The following is a 15,000-nucleotide window of genomic DNA, read 5'->3' on the forward strand; positions in this document are numbered from 1 at the left end:
AAAGGTCTACAGGGTGCATGGTAGTAGTAGTGCAGAGTTTGGGAACTTCTTTCTACAGGGCAACAAACAAGAGTCCACGTGTTATTGTGTAATGTTTAAAGGAGAGGACTACCCCCCATGAATGAATGAATGAATGAATGAATGAATGAATGAATGAATGAATGGATTGGGCTTGTTGCCAGAACAGAGGAAAAGCCCAATCACGACGTCTGTCCGTTTGAAACAAAGGTGTTTATTTTACTCCAAGGCGCAGCATTTACAGATTTGCATCAATTAACTCCTGGCTGAGCTGGGATATCCTTAAACCCGAACGATATGTTCAGTTAGAGGCGGATAGACCTATTAAACAGGGGTAAACAGCGGTAGCCTATAGAACGGTTCATAATTGCCCCTGGAACCAAGCTTTTTTTTAATGTGGGACCCAATGAAAAACAGAGACCGGCCTACTTCGCAGTTGCCTCAAAAGTTGTTCATAGCGTTAAACATGACGGCGTTTCGTTGTTTTTAAACCCCCTTTCATTTAACACCTCCGAGCCCATTAACGGGTGCCATTTAAACTCACATCTGTTAATTCAACCCCCTTTCTAAACGGTCTCCCCCCTGCGCCGCGGTTACCTTCCATTCACGGCTATTAGCGGGCTCATTATACTCTTTCACAGCAGTCCGCTTTGCATTGGGGTTTATTAGCCATTTCGGTGCGGCTGTATACCCGGACCCCATAAAGGCAAAGGCCACGCTTCAAGTCTTAATTTGAAAACAGCAGTGTCAAAATGGCTGAAAATGCGCTGTAAGAAAATAGTTATCCAAGGCTGCAACACAGTGTTGCTTCTGAACACGCAGGCCTTGGAGTCGCTGCGACAATTGCAGTCAACCCAGTGGACCAGCATCGACACCAACATGTTAGAGAGACTGGAGCTCAGCGTTTGGTTTGGATACTGTAAGCTCGCTCCTTGTCAAAGAAGCCAGGCATGGGCAAATTCCATAACCAAGCCAGGAACTCCGGAAAAGGTAGCCCGGGGCACGGAACTTGAAACATCTCATGTCTTTGTTTACGCATTTTTTTAAAAGGTGAACGTGAAACACATCTGCTACAGGTTCGACACGGCAAGTGACTTTCTTGGGGAAAAAACAAAGCTACCGTTTGGTTATTTCATCCCCCAGTTCGAAGAGATGAAGTCCAATGGGAAACTGAACAGAAGCACTTGACATTTAAACTTTAAAAACAAGCATATTCCACGCTGATCTCAACTCACTAACAGGCTAGCCTACAGGAAGACTCAGAACAGCCAGTGTACCAGTGTGCGCAGCTGGTAGCCCACTTGTAGGAGTGCAACCAACATAGCGTTGAGAATGTTTAACAACTGACAGCAGCACTGTCTTCAATCGAGAATAACAGATTACTGACCTGAGAACTCAGACGAGCTCTTGGTGAAGTTGGCGAAGACGGTGAGGCAGGTTAATCCCAACACGAGTGCGTAATTTATGGCTGAAAAAGAGACATCTGGGAAGAACATCCTTGAAACGGGATTGAAGTCGGGCTTTCCTCTCTTCCCGAGGGTTTCAAGGTAAACCCCGACCGTGTACAGTTAGCTGCGCTCTTGCCAGAAGAAAACGGCGTGAGTACTAGGTCCCATGGCTCTACTCGGGTTGACAGTGGTTAGTCACCGCATCGCACTGCTCGCGGTGAGAGTGGGGATGAACCAACAGCAGCAGCAGCTCCGTGAAGTCCGCGAGGCGCACTGGGGTAGGATTGCCGCGCGCCTTTACCTGTTGGAACGGTCTCTCCGCGGTCCTAAAGCCTGCAAGTCAACGGCGCGCTAAAATGGCAGCAACATTCAAACCGTGCTTCATTCAACGCCACACCGTCGGATAACCGTTGCGTTGTCACACTGTAGTGTAGCCTACTAACTGTGCAGTGTGTGTAGCCTACTCAAAGTATACACAATACCCACACCCACCCCACGCGCCCCACTTCATTGTCACACTTTGCCCAGCAAGAGATACAGTAGGCGTCAGTATATCTGTCTTTCAAATATTCTGAAAATAAGTTTTGAATGTATTTAATAAATAGCCTATTTTAAGAATCATATTGTTTGCAATTGTGCTCACAGTGGTGACACACATGAGCCCCACATACACAGACCACCTTGTTTACACCAGGTCAAGTCAAGTCAAGTCAAGTTTATTGTCAATTTCTTTACATGCACTGGTCATACAAAGAATTTGAAATTGCGTTTCTTGCTCTCCCATGCAGACATAGACTAATCTAGGTAAGGACATAGACAGTATAGACATAGACAGTACTCATACATGGACATAGACAGTATGGACGTAGACATTGCTCATACAGACATTTAAAGTGCAAGACTGGACAACAGAAGACTTGTAGAGAACATACATTAAGAGGAGGTATTTTGTTGTTCTTTTTTCTAAAAGTCCTTTATAGCGTTCTGACATAGTAATAGTAGCATTTGAAGAAATAAATAATTAAAAAAAGGTTTTTATTAAATACACCAGCAGCAGTATGTGTGTGTGTGTGTTTGTATGTGTTTTGTGTGCGTGTGTGCGTGTGTGTGTGTGTGTGTGTGTGTGTGTGTGTGTGTGTGTGTGTTTAGTGCAGGTAGAAAGTGCGGTGTGCGTCTGTGTGTGTGTGTACCTGTGTATGTGTGTGTGTGTGTGTGTGTGTGTGTGTGTGTATGTGTGTGAGTATGAGTTGTGTGTCAGTGTGTGTATGTTTGGGTTTAGTGCAGAAAGTGCGGTGTGCTTGTGTGTGTGTGTGTGTGTGTGTGTGTGTGTGTGTGTGTGTGTGTGTGTGTGTGTGTGTGTGTGTGTGTGTGTGTGTGTGTGTGTGCGTGCATGTGTATGTTTTGAGTTAGTGCAGGTTGAAAGTTCAGTCACAGATGTAGTAGTGCAGGTGGAATGTTCAGTCGCAGATATGGTGGTGGGGATGAGGGGGGGGAGCGTTGTCAGTGGCCTGGCTGGCTAGAGGCTGACAGTGAAGGGAGAGTGGGTTGAGTGTTCAGTATCTTGATTGCTTGATGCATCGTGCTGCTTGCAAGCCTGGTGGTACGGGAACGGAGGCGCCTGTACCACCAAAGCTATAGACTAATATTATTTATTTGCACCTCACTCAAATATCTAGGCCTATAAAACAGCAGCACCAGCATGCCTATATAAGTATAAAGCACTTTAAAAAAGTGATAGAAATAACATATATTTCTCCCGGGCGCTGGGCGCTGGTCTCTCTTGACTAGCCCACAAGTTGTCTTGACTTTTAGCTGACTGGTGCTAGTCCACCCCAGTCCATATTGCTCTATGGTTGCAGGTTCAAGCCAGAGGCAGATAGTGCACGACAATGAACTGCAGGGTATTGCATGAACAAAGTGAAACAAGTTATAGGACTATGTTCTACAATCAAAGGGCCCAGTGCTGTGGTAATAGGCCTATGTGTTGTTTAAGCCAGTGTTTCCCCAACCCATTTTGTCCAGTGGTGTATAGTCTACGTAGAACGCGGGTATACGGTGTATACCCACTTCTAAATGTCAGGGATTTCAGTATACCCACTTAAAATCGATTGATACATTGTTTTGAATAGCACAAATATATACAGTATACCTACTTCAAAAAATGCTCAAATATACAGTATACCCCCCATAAAAAGTAGACTACACCACTGATTTTGTCCTACTGATGCCTTTTCTCATAAAATGGGTAGATACCCCAAACTCATTCTCTATATGTCGTCCTCTGTGCTGATGTGACTATATTCCATACATGACATTTTTCAGCCCCTGCGTGTGGCTATGCTTGCATACCAGTGGTATATGAAGTGAAAGTGAAAGCCCACCTGGAAAACTCCAACTCGCCAGAAAGATGGGCAAATGATACGGGCTGAAATCGAACCCGGGTCGCCGGCATAGTAACCCAGTGCCCAGTTAGGCCACAGCAGAGCCTCCATTTCATTTTTAATACTAAGGGGGGTGTTGGCAGGCTTATGATGAGGTCAAGGGGGTGTTAGGAGCCTTATGATAAGGTCACGGGGACATATAACATTTAGATTTCAATCTTCAATGCTTTGTATACCCAGTGGGCCAACATGAAAGTACAAGTGAAGATTTGACAAATAAAGCCATTCCACCCTATTCCCCATTCACACTTTACTTTGTTTCATTTTCCATTCTGTTTGGAGTGGGAATCTCACCCTCACTCCAATTCAAGGAGAAGTTTGAAGGGATGTCAGTCAAGCACTTCCCCTTCCTCTGGAAAGTATTGGGACACACACACACGCTACTGTTTCACATGCACCGGCTAAAGCGAGGGGCAGTGATAGCCTTGCTTGACCAATTTCCGATTGTCTAGCCCAGGGGTTCCCAACCTTCTTCAACTTGGGGCCCACTCGAAATTGTCAAAAATGTTTGGGGCCCACCTCTGACCCGATTAAGAATAAAACTCAAATAAATCAACAGCAACACACACCAAAATATGATTATTATTTTTGGAAAATGATTTCAAGGCCCACTTGGAATACCTTCAGGGCCCACCAGTGGGCCCCGGCCCATAGGTTGAAAACCACTGGTCTAGCCTACTGTTAAAACTGGCGGTAGAAAAGCCATGGTGATTTTTAAAGTGTGTGGGTGAGTATGGTGTGGGTGAGTATAGATGGTAAATACAGAGGGCAACATGTCACAGTGGATCTAGGCTCACACGCATGGCCGTAGCAAGGAGTTAAGGGAGGGGGGTCCATAGTGCACGCGCAGCACGCCAATATTTTTTTAAAGGTGGACTGTGTAGGATGGTACCGGAGTATCTATTGCAACTATGCCGCACATTGAAACTGTGCTGTCCTCATTTTGGTCTTTTCATGAATATTTGCTAAATAATGAACATTTACTAGTATGACCAAAATACTGTAGGCCTATGTTTTGCAGCTGAAAATATCTATTTCTGGAAATTCAAAATGGCGAACAATGGAGAAGATCCCCCTTTTCATGTATGAAAAATGCAATTTTCCCAGTCATAATGAAAACTTGGAATTTGATGGTGGTGCAAAATATTTGTGAATGGCAACATCCATTCTGGTTATAAACTACTAAACATATTACACAGTGCACCTTTGAAGGAATATGCCTTTTTTGTAATTTATTTTGAAAATGCATGCCCATTCACAATGTATGGAAAGTCTGGAACTATAAAATACAGATTTCTGACATTTTGAAGAGGCATACTCTTCAAATAGATGGTGATGATAAATAGAAATGATACAACTTGTGAATGGGCAGCATAAATTCTGGATATAAACTAAAACAAAATCTACCTTAAAGTAATATTGATATTGATGAATTTGCATAAATATGCTGTCAGAGTATGACAGGATGGCCGTAGAAATCTGTGACCAGTTAATTTTGTGAAGCCACGCCTTGGTAGAATGAAAACGCCTTAGAACCGGGCCTGTGGGTCAGAGCCTAATGGAACATCAGGTAACGCCTCAGGCCTTGAGGTGGTAGAGGAGCCGTTTGACAAACCAGAAGGTTGCAGGTTCGAGCCCAGCTCTGCCTGACCCCATCGATGTGTCCTTGAGCTAAATGCTTAACCCCAAGTTGCTCCTGGTGGCAGGGTGGTACCCTACGTGGCAGCCACTGCCACCGTTGTGTGAATGGGTCAATGTACAACACATGGAGTGGAAAGGTGCTATGTCAATGCAATCCATTTACCATTGCTCTGTGTGCAGGAGACTAACTGTGGAACCTGAGCCTTATTGCTCATGAGTAAGAGGTTGTATAATGATTATTACCTCTGCCAAGGTAATAATAATAATAATAGTAATAATAATAGTAATAATAATAATAACAATAATAATAATACGTATTATTATTATTTTGTTTTATTATTATTATTATTATTATTATTATTATTATTATTATTATTATTATTATTAATAATTATATAATAAAATATGATATAATAATAATAATTATTGCAAATTATATTATATTATATATTGTTATTATATAATGTCACCATGACAAATACTTATTATTGTTATTTTATTTTATTATTATTATTATTATTATTATTATTATTATTATTATTATTATTATTATTATTATTATTATCACTATTGTGTGTGGGAGTGTTACATACTTTATGGTGACAGACCCACCCATGTTTGTGCTCAGGTTCTCGCTTCGGGTGTTAACGCTAATAAAAATGAGTTTGCCAAGTTATTAAAGCGGCTTTTGGTTCAAGTGAGTAAGGTGACCTTTATTCACTTTGGTGTATAATGCCAGCTGCATGCCAATAAAGCTTCAGCCATGTGTGATTTACTGCTGTTTCCAAGTTTCAGGCCAAACGAAATTATGGAACACAGACACACTGTCTTCCACAGACAACCAATCAAATGTGTTATATCATGTTTAATAGTCAAATACTGTTGCTACCTCTGTCTGATACAAAACGGACCTTTTGCCAACTCAATTGACTAATTTTCTTGTGTGCTAGAGCTTCAGTGTCCAAGAAAAATACAGTATATCCCCCCGGGACAGACCATTAAAAAAACTGGGTATAATAAGAACTGGGACAGGTGGCGCAGATCCATAAAACTATCAGGGAAAACAATGACAAAAAACGTTCTCTCATGGGAAACAAACACAGCGATTTCTGATGCAGCATAATTGCCGCAATCAGCAGTAATGCCTTAGGGATCAACATGAGAGTGATGTGGCAATCTGGCTGGTAAAATCAAACATCTCAACGTGCAAGGTATGATACGTATTACTGTCTCTTTAGGCCAGGGGTGGGGAACCTTCTTCATTCGAAGGGCCACTTGAAATTCATCCGAGGGCCGTAAAAGTCCTCCGAGGGCCGTAAAAGTCCTCCGAGGGCCGAACTATGAACACAAACCAGGATTTCCCCCTGCACTTTAGACCTATATTGAAGGCAGCCACCTTTAAAACAGACCTCACCTTCTCTAGGTCCCCTGAATATAAATGAACTGTATTGCAAATGCATTTTCTAAGATTCCTTTACAATATATGTCATAATTCACGTGAAGCTGCATAACATTAAAATTAGGCCTATATCGGGGGGCATGTAAAATAGGTTCCCCACCCCTGATTTAGGCCTATATTAGTAGGCTATGACTTTAATATTATTTCTTACTTACTATGACGTGAAACACTTCGGAGTCAACTGTGCTGTGTTTAGATGTGCTGTAAAAAATAAAGTGACTTGACCTTACCGTCATTATTGCCATTAGGTTGTGTGATGGACTGCTACATGGGTTTAGGCCTCGAGGATGGGCGTTAGCTGACCTAATGCTATACAGGGGCACGGTATGGCACAGCGGGAGTCATATGTTTTTGGTCCATTTCGACTTTATTGATGACAGGATAGTATGAGATGTGGACAGGAAGCGAATGGGGAGACAGACGGGGAGGGATTGGCAAATAACCCAGGAATTGAACCCGGGTCGGCTGCATAGCAGACGAGTGCCCCACCGTTAGGCCACAACAGGGCCAGAGAGATAGGCTACATTTTTGCAGTTACTTAAAAAAAAAAATGTAAATGAATAATAATATTGCAAGTTGTGCATGTGCACTATTTTGTGCGCAGTCTGTACATTACTCCGTATGCTAAACTTGAGCTAAATTCCAAGGTAGCAAGGTTGGTGTTGGTTTTTTTTGTGAAACTCCGGGGCACAGCAAATCAATACCCCAGGCACGTGCCCATGTAAAATAGGTCTGGCGACGGCCCTTGGCCTGAGGTCTATCTCTAACAATTGAGGGTAAAATTGTGCAAATCCTAGGAAAAGGTGCAGGACAAAGCATACGCCAACATACGCCAGGCCCCCACACTGGCTACGTTCAAGAAGCACCTGAAATTACATCTATTCACAGAGGCATATGGACTTAAACTTCACTGGCCCTTCCCCTGCCCCCCCACCCCCCCACCCCCAATGTAAAGCGACCTTGGGTTCCTTGAAAGGCGCTATATAAAACCAAGTTATTATTATTATTATAAGTGAAAGTGAAAGCCCATTGGGAAACTCCAACTCCCATTGTCATTGTGACACAGCACTCCACAGCACACAAGTGAACACTGCACACAACGAAATTGCATTTATGCCTCACCCGTGCAAGGGGGCAGCCCTCAGTGGCGCCCCATGGGGAGCAGTGCGCCGGGACGGTACCATGCTCAGGGTACCTCAGTCATGGAGGAGGATGGGGGAGAGCACTGGTTGATTACTCCCCCCCACCAACCTGGCGGGTCGGGAGTCGAACCGGCAACCCCTGGGATGCAAGTCTGACGCCCTAACCACTCACCCATGACTGCCCATTATTAAAGGGTGACTGAAAGTTTGAAGTGAGGAGTCAGCACACTATTTTTGACGTTTTTTTATTCCGTGGCAGGATTATTCGACCATTGTCTTCATCAGATTGTCAAAGAGATTTCAATCCAAGGATTTTAGTATGCGGACAACTCAATCCAAGCTCTCTAGCAGCTGGCTGTTGTGGAGACTACAACCACAGACCTATCTAGGTCTGTGACTACAACCTAGAGAGAGGTGGATTTAATGATAATCTGGCAAGTCATTGAACTTCTCTTTTGTAGAGACTATACAAATGGGTGTGTGGATGTAAAGAATTAAAAGAAAATAAACAAAACCTTAAGGCTCCATTGTACTATGTACTAGATATAGTTCAAAATAAATAAGCTTCCTCATCACTTCATTTTCAGCCTATACTAATATATCAAGGATTGTTTTACGTGAATTATGTTTGTCATTACTGTCTGTATTAGACAGCATCAGCCTGTCAACAAAATGCTATTGCGACACCATGTGGACAAACCTATGAACTGCGGGATGATTTTAAAATTGAGATTTGACCCTGCGCAGCTTCCGTTGTTTGTCACATGTGACCACTGGGAAAGGTTATGCGATGAAAACATGGCGGCGTGCACACGGAGAGCATCAGAGGTCCTGTGCTCTGTCAGGACATTTCGCCAAATTCAGCTTCAGAATGACCGTAAGATTCTCTATATTTGTAATTTTTCCATGACAAGTGTCAGTTTGGGTGGTGCGAGTCCTGTTGCGCCCTTTCTTAAGTTTTTAGGTGTAATACGAAGGTGTGTCGGATAGCTTACCAGTTGCAAGTTCATCACAAGTTGATTTTTATTTTTCTTAACAGGTTTCATCACAACTTCTGTGAGTCGCCACGCTGTTTCAGGAGGTGGTCAACCCCCAAAATTCACGCCACCCCCCAAGCCAGTTATTGTGGACAAAACAAAATATGATGCCCCTGAACGACGGTAAAATCCCGAATGACGTTAGCTTGTATTCATTAGCTTACTAACCTACCAGCTGAAAACATTCTCCTCCAACAGCCACGAGAGACATACAGGGCTTGGACAAAATAATGGAAACACCTGTCATTTTACAGTGGGAAGCTACCCTGCCCTACAAAGCAAAAAGGCAGTGCCCAGAGCTCCAAACTGAGTAAAATGACTTTTACATGATACTGCAATCCAGTCTAAGTAGTTTTTGGGAGATTATTGACATTTAGCAGTTTTGTTACTTTATATTACCACCTTTTGTGCAGATTAATCATTTTATTTAAATTTAAACTTTGTTTTCCACAACAACGCAGTTACTGCCTTTTTGCTTTGTAGGGCAGCACCTCTGTGTTGGGTCCACAGTTAATCCTGCTGGATTAGTTCATTCTTCTTGGTGGTATGCAGACATTAGGCCTACCTTGAATAGTGTGGCTCTTGAATGATACATAACAAAGACTTGCTGTCTAGGTCAAAGATGCAACAGTTACACGCACACTGACAATTTATCCTTTTTGAACTTTGATGTCACCCATAAGGTTCTGTGCATTGCAAAATTTTGGGCAAAACTATGCTCTTGCCCTGCTAATTGACTCTTCACACTTCACCTTAGCTCTACTGATACAATGTGCAAGTAATGAGGATTGTCCAACAGGCTGGTCCACTTGAGCCATGAAACTTCCCACTCTAAAAAATGACAGGTGTTTTGCGTTAATGGTAATGCATTAACGGTAATGCATTTGTTTTGGCCTCCAGGTTCCTCAGCCCTGAATTCATTGCACCACGCTCTCGCACCAGCGGGCTGAAGTTCATCGCCGAGAGAAAAGACATGATCAAGAGGCGTAAAGCACTCAACATTCCTGAGTTCTATGTCGGTGGGTGGATCTCATATGACATGGCGTTGTATTTGGTCTTGGTCTGGTTAACCTAACTTTAAGCTTTTTACTATAACATTTTGAACATGCATCGTGGCGCTGTCATGTTCTTTGGCCACATGTCAAGGGTGATTATGAGTGGCTGCCAACTTGGTGACAGGGTTATGGCATTTAAAGCAATGTGGTTGAAGGAAAAAAACAAAATACATTTAAGCTCAAAGAAGTCCTGTTGCTTATATTAGTTCAACTTTGAATACACAATGCCCAATGTATGATGTTAAGATGTGGTAGCTGCAGCTGATTTTACTTTACCTGATTGAAACCTTAGTGATAAAGTGATGACCTCTGTTCGACGAACAGTTCTCGTAAACACCCCCAAAAATCATCGCTCCAAAATTGGTTCCATGTATTTAACCTGATGTGAACATGTCTGTCGCAGGGAGTGTGCTGGCAGTAACCATGAGGGACCCATATGGAAATGGGAAGACCAATCGCTTTGTGGGGATCTGCACACAGAGAGGCGGCAGCGGGCTAGGAGCCACATTCGTACTGAGGAACATCATTGATGGACAAGGTAGGCCTACAGTCTGCATGGTTATAGACGACACCATTTAAAATTAAACAGGAGAAATTACCATCTTTTACAGATGAGAGAGAGAGAGAGAGAGAGAGAGAGAGAGAGAGAGAGAGATTCATGATATTTTGCCAAAGGGGCAGCAGGTGTGGAGATCTGTTACGAGCTGTGAACTCCATGCATGTGGGTGATTGACTGCTTACCTGTTCATTAGGTGTGGACATCTGCTACGAGCTATATACCGGTAACCCATGTGTGCAGGTGATTACCTTAATAGGCTCGTTTGTGACGAAGCAGTAAGATTTTTGCTAGGCAGTGGGCATGCGCACTTTGCCAGTTTGATGCATTCTGGTTAGAATTTTCTAACCACAATGCATCAAACTGGCAAAGTGCGCATGCCCACTGCCTAGCAAAAATCTTACTGCGTCGTCACGAACGAGCCTATTGACTGTTTACCTGTTCCCCAGGTGTGGAGATCTGCTACGAGCTGTATAATCCACGTGTGCAGGCGATCGAGGTGCTGAAGCTGGAGAAGAGGCTGGATGGTAATCTGATGTACCTGCGCGACGCCCTGCCCGAGTACAGCACCTTCGACTTCGAGATGAAGCCTGTACCCCACAACCCCACCGCAGACGTACCCGTCAACACGGTAAGTCCCATTGGCCAGCACACAGGAACAGCATAGACGGAGCATGACTTACCATGACGTTCTCTTAAGCCTGGCTCAAACTACACGACTATCGCGCCGATTCTCGGCTGAAAACCCCCCTTACGACAATCGCTGGAACGTTACCCCCCAGGACCATCGCAAGCGATTGTCGGGAAAGATTTCCTCGTCGTGAGCGACATTCTAAGATAGAACTTTGGCAGCTCAAAGAGTCGCCGATCGCAAATTGTAGAAATCAAACAGTGTTTGATATTTACGACTGGAAATAGAACGTCGGGCATTGTCTCGGTGGCTGTGAGCAGCGACAAGATTGATGGTTGCGATTCTCTTCTAGTGTGTCGTGTAGTTTGAGCCTGGCTTTACTCTTGTAAGTGTGTGTAAAGGAATAAATCCAATTCAGTGAAAGCTGTGCAATGCAAGATTGTTTTGATGTAAATGGATTGTCTTTACAAGTGGTTCAAGTGATACTGTCCCATTTTTGAAAATACGCTTATTTTACACCTCCCCTTGAGTTAAATAATAGGGTTTTACCTTTCTCCTGTACTTTCAACCGTACTCTGGGTATGGCAGTGCAAATTTTGCCTCCAAGCTAGCAGTTAACATTGAGACCAGTTAGCCGCCAGTTGGTCTCATAGGACTCAATGTTAACTGCTAGCTTGGAGGTAAAATTTGCACTGCCATACCCAGAGAACGGTCGAAAGTACAGAAGAACGGCAAAGCCCTATTATTTAACTCCAGGGGAGGTGTAAAATAAGCTTATTTCCAAAAATGGGACAGTATCACTTTAAACTACATGTGTCTGCCCATAGCTGTGGAATACTTTAACCCATTTTAGCCTAGGGCACCTGTAGGAAACGCCTGCTGAATGCCTAAGCCCCTTTTGAGAAAAGCTCACCTCTGCCTATTAAAACCTTTATATCTCAGAAGCACATAAAAACATAACATAAGTTGTATTTAAAAGCTAGGACACCCAACTTGCATTAGCTCTAAGATACCTACATTTTTAATAAAAAGAACTCAAATCTCAAGAGCCTGAATGCAGCGTATATGTTGCTCCAAGTGCCAAAGGTCTGAGAGCTCTCTCTCTCTCTCTCTCTCACACTCTCACTCTCACTCTCACTCTCTCTCTCTCCCCCCAGGTGAAGGTGCGGATGAAGCCCAAGCCGTGGTCCAAGCGCTGGGAGCGTCCCAAGTTCAACGTGCAGGGCATCCGCTTCGACCTGTGCCTCACCACCGAGCAGATGCAGCACGCCCAGAAGTGGGCCAGGCCCTGGATCGAGTTCGACATGCTCAAACACCACGACACGGAGCACATGAAGGAGGCCATCTTGAAGGAAGTGGAGGCGGAAATGAGGAAGTGATGCGTACACTCCAGACCAGATGGGGGCGCGGGTTGGGGCTCAAAGCGGGAAACTGCCGCACTGATGGAGGGGAGCGGAATGGAAGATGGGTGCTAGTGAAAGACTTGCACTCTGAAAGACTTGGGAGTGAAACGGGTGTTGGGACTGAATGAACTCGAGGCGGAGAAGAGAGGTTCATCTTCTGTGTATAGGAGTGGTTATCTGCGCACACCATCTTTCTTCTGTCTTTCTCGAGGAAGGCACTAAGACATTGAATTCATACATGACTTCTAGCAGCTGAAGCTCTGTTAGCCTACCAGAATGATTTCACTGATTTGCCACTGTTCAGTGTTAAAACAATGATCTCAGTCATGGTAACCATATAATATCATGCCCATGTTATCTCTTATGATTGGGTTGCTTTTAGTAACTCCATTACTCAAAGTAGTAAATGTCTCGTTGGTTCAGGATGTTGCTCTGTAGTAGAAGGGTTCTTATTGTCTGTTTTTTAAAGACCTTGTTTACTATCATTGTACTCCATCTTGAAAAATGTATTATGAGTAAAATAAAAAAAGGTGTATCCATAGACTGTATGGGTGTATCACTATTCAAACAACTTTCAGGTCAATGATCTCCACTTACAAAGCATAGGCGATGATTGTTACACAGCGACATCACATGTCATATCACTAGACCAGCTGTAGAATAAAGGCGATTTCCAGTTGTGGACGGCAGATGGCAGCAACGTTGAATACAAGTCAAAACACCTGTCTGTGGAACGAAAGGGTTCTTGACCGCTGGTATGAAAAGAATTTTGTTCACATCATTATTTTTTCATAGATCCATAACTGAGCATAGGTAGAAACTGAGCAATGTAGGCTATTGTCGGGTGGCAATTGTGTATTTGTGGTGCGTAATTCTGCAGCATGTGGACTAGCAGGCCGTGTTGACGTGGATGGAGCATCATACTGTGCAGTGTACACCTGTTTGCGTACCATTTGGAATAGATTGCATTAGGGTTAGCCTACCGAGAATGTATCTATAGCAGTAAGTAGGGTATTAAGGATTTGATCTAGCAGAGGTGAATGGAAACGGGTCAACTAGGCCTACCCCTTGTCGATCTGTGTAAGGCTTTTTTGTTTTAACTATGAAGGAATAACCCTTCGAAATACTCGCCTAGTCTATTATGGTAAACCGTAGTCGTAGTAGAACAACCGCTCATTTCCATACAAGACCCCGGTCTCCGCCTCTTTCGCTTGTGTAATGACGTCAACGCTGTCACTTGTGGATGGTAGACGCACTGCACACACCGCAATCTGCTCCAGGTAGTAGGGTACACTCGCAGTCGCCCTGGCCGAGAGGACATCACGGGGTAACAAAGGTGTAGATTCACCAGGGAAGAAGGATATTGCCACCTCTATCTGGCTACGTAGGCTATAAACCGGCGACATCCCGGACATTCTCTGCGCTGTCTACATGCACGGTAAGAACTCCCGATGGAATGAAAATCTAGTCGTACAGCGCCTGACATCTGCCAATCCTAGACCAGGCTAATGATAAGTCTGTCCAAGTGCTTCTGATTATAGCCTAGGCTGTTTGTGTTTTCGATGACAGCCTACTGTGGGGTATTCTGTGATAAAACTTAATTGGGCAAATCCCAGGCGAATATGATTCTACTTAGGCTATTCCAAAGAACATCCTGTAACCAAAATAGGACTCTGCCAACAATAGCGGTCCACGGATGGCTATTTTTCGTAGGGTGCTGCCGTACCAAAACCCGTTAGACGGGTTGGGAAGTTGGAATCGCTGCAACTGAATCCTGTATCTTATTGTCAGCTGGTCTTCACCACAATGTACCGAAATGTTAGACCACTGCCGAGAGCGAGGGTGTTCCTAGATGCTTTTGTCTGCCTGTGCGCGTCTTGAAATTTTAGATATCTGTTCCTTTTTAAAGAGTCTCTCTCGTCATAGGTCTTTAGACTTTTTCCTGTCAGCAAGCGTACGAAGAAGACTCACCAATCAAGACTCATTTAGATAGCTGGCGCCCATAAGCTTTTTTTTCCCCAAGCGCGTAAAGGTGGGAGTTTACGCAGCGCATCGTCCATTCACAGCAAAGGCACCTTCACTACTTGCTACATATTAAATGCAGCCTGAGAAGCTAGGAAATACATGCCGTGTCTGTGGGCCTACACAGTAGGCTAACAGTATTTTTGG

The 15,000-nt window shown here is 43.9% G+C and overlaps 2 protein-coding genes across 2 annotated transcripts in view; one reads left to right on the plus strand and one right to left on the minus strand.

The window, feature by feature from the left end:
* LOC134469418 (protein eva-1 homolog A) overlaps positions 1–1,722 on the minus strand; it is a 190,740-nt gene extending 189,018 nt beyond the window's left edge. Inside the window, exon 1 of the mRNA XM_063223661.1 lies at positions 1,406–1,722. Within this exon, the coding sequence (XP_063079731.1) occupies positions 1,406–1,514 (109 nt within the window). The 5' untranslated portion in view covers positions 1,515–1,722. The remainder of the gene's footprint in view (positions 1–1,405) is intronic.
* Positions 1,723–8,907: 7,185 nt separating this feature from the next.
* Positions 8,908–13,383, plus strand: mrpl19 (mitochondrial ribosomal protein L19). The gene is made up of 6 exons (XM_063222528.1): positions 8,908–9,026; positions 9,189–9,309; positions 10,087–10,205; positions 10,645–10,779; positions 11,247–11,428; positions 12,586–13,383. The coding sequence occupies exons 1-6, from the start codon at positions 8,948–8,950 to the stop codon at positions 12,805–12,807; spliced, it is 858 nt and encodes a 285-aa protein (XP_063078598.1). The 5' UTR covers positions 8,908–8,947; the 3' UTR covers positions 12,808–13,383.
* The last annotated feature ends 1,617 nt before the right edge of the window (positions 13,384–15,000 follow it).

This window comes from Engraulis encrasicolus, chromosome 18 (genome assembly GCF_034702125.1).
Source record: "Engraulis encrasicolus isolate BLACKSEA-1 chromosome 18, IST_EnEncr_1.0, whole genome shotgun sequence".
In the NCBI taxonomy this organism is placed as follows: domain Eukaryota; kingdom Metazoa; phylum Chordata; class Actinopteri; order Clupeiformes; family Engraulidae; genus Engraulis; species Engraulis encrasicolus.

Coding starts and splice junctions, on each gene's coding strand:
- mrpl19 (XM_063222528.1), top strand. CDS start 8,948: ATGGCGGCGTGCACACGGAGAGCATCAGAGGTCCTGTGCTCTGTCAGG. Junction 9,027..9,188: donor AATTCAGCTTCAGAATGACC/GTAAGATTCTCT, acceptor TTTTCTTAACAG/GTTTCATCACAACTTCTGTG. Junction 10,780..11,246: donor GAACATCATTGATGGACAAG/GTAGGCCTACAG, acceptor CCTGTTCCCCAG/GTGTGGAGATCTGCTACGAG.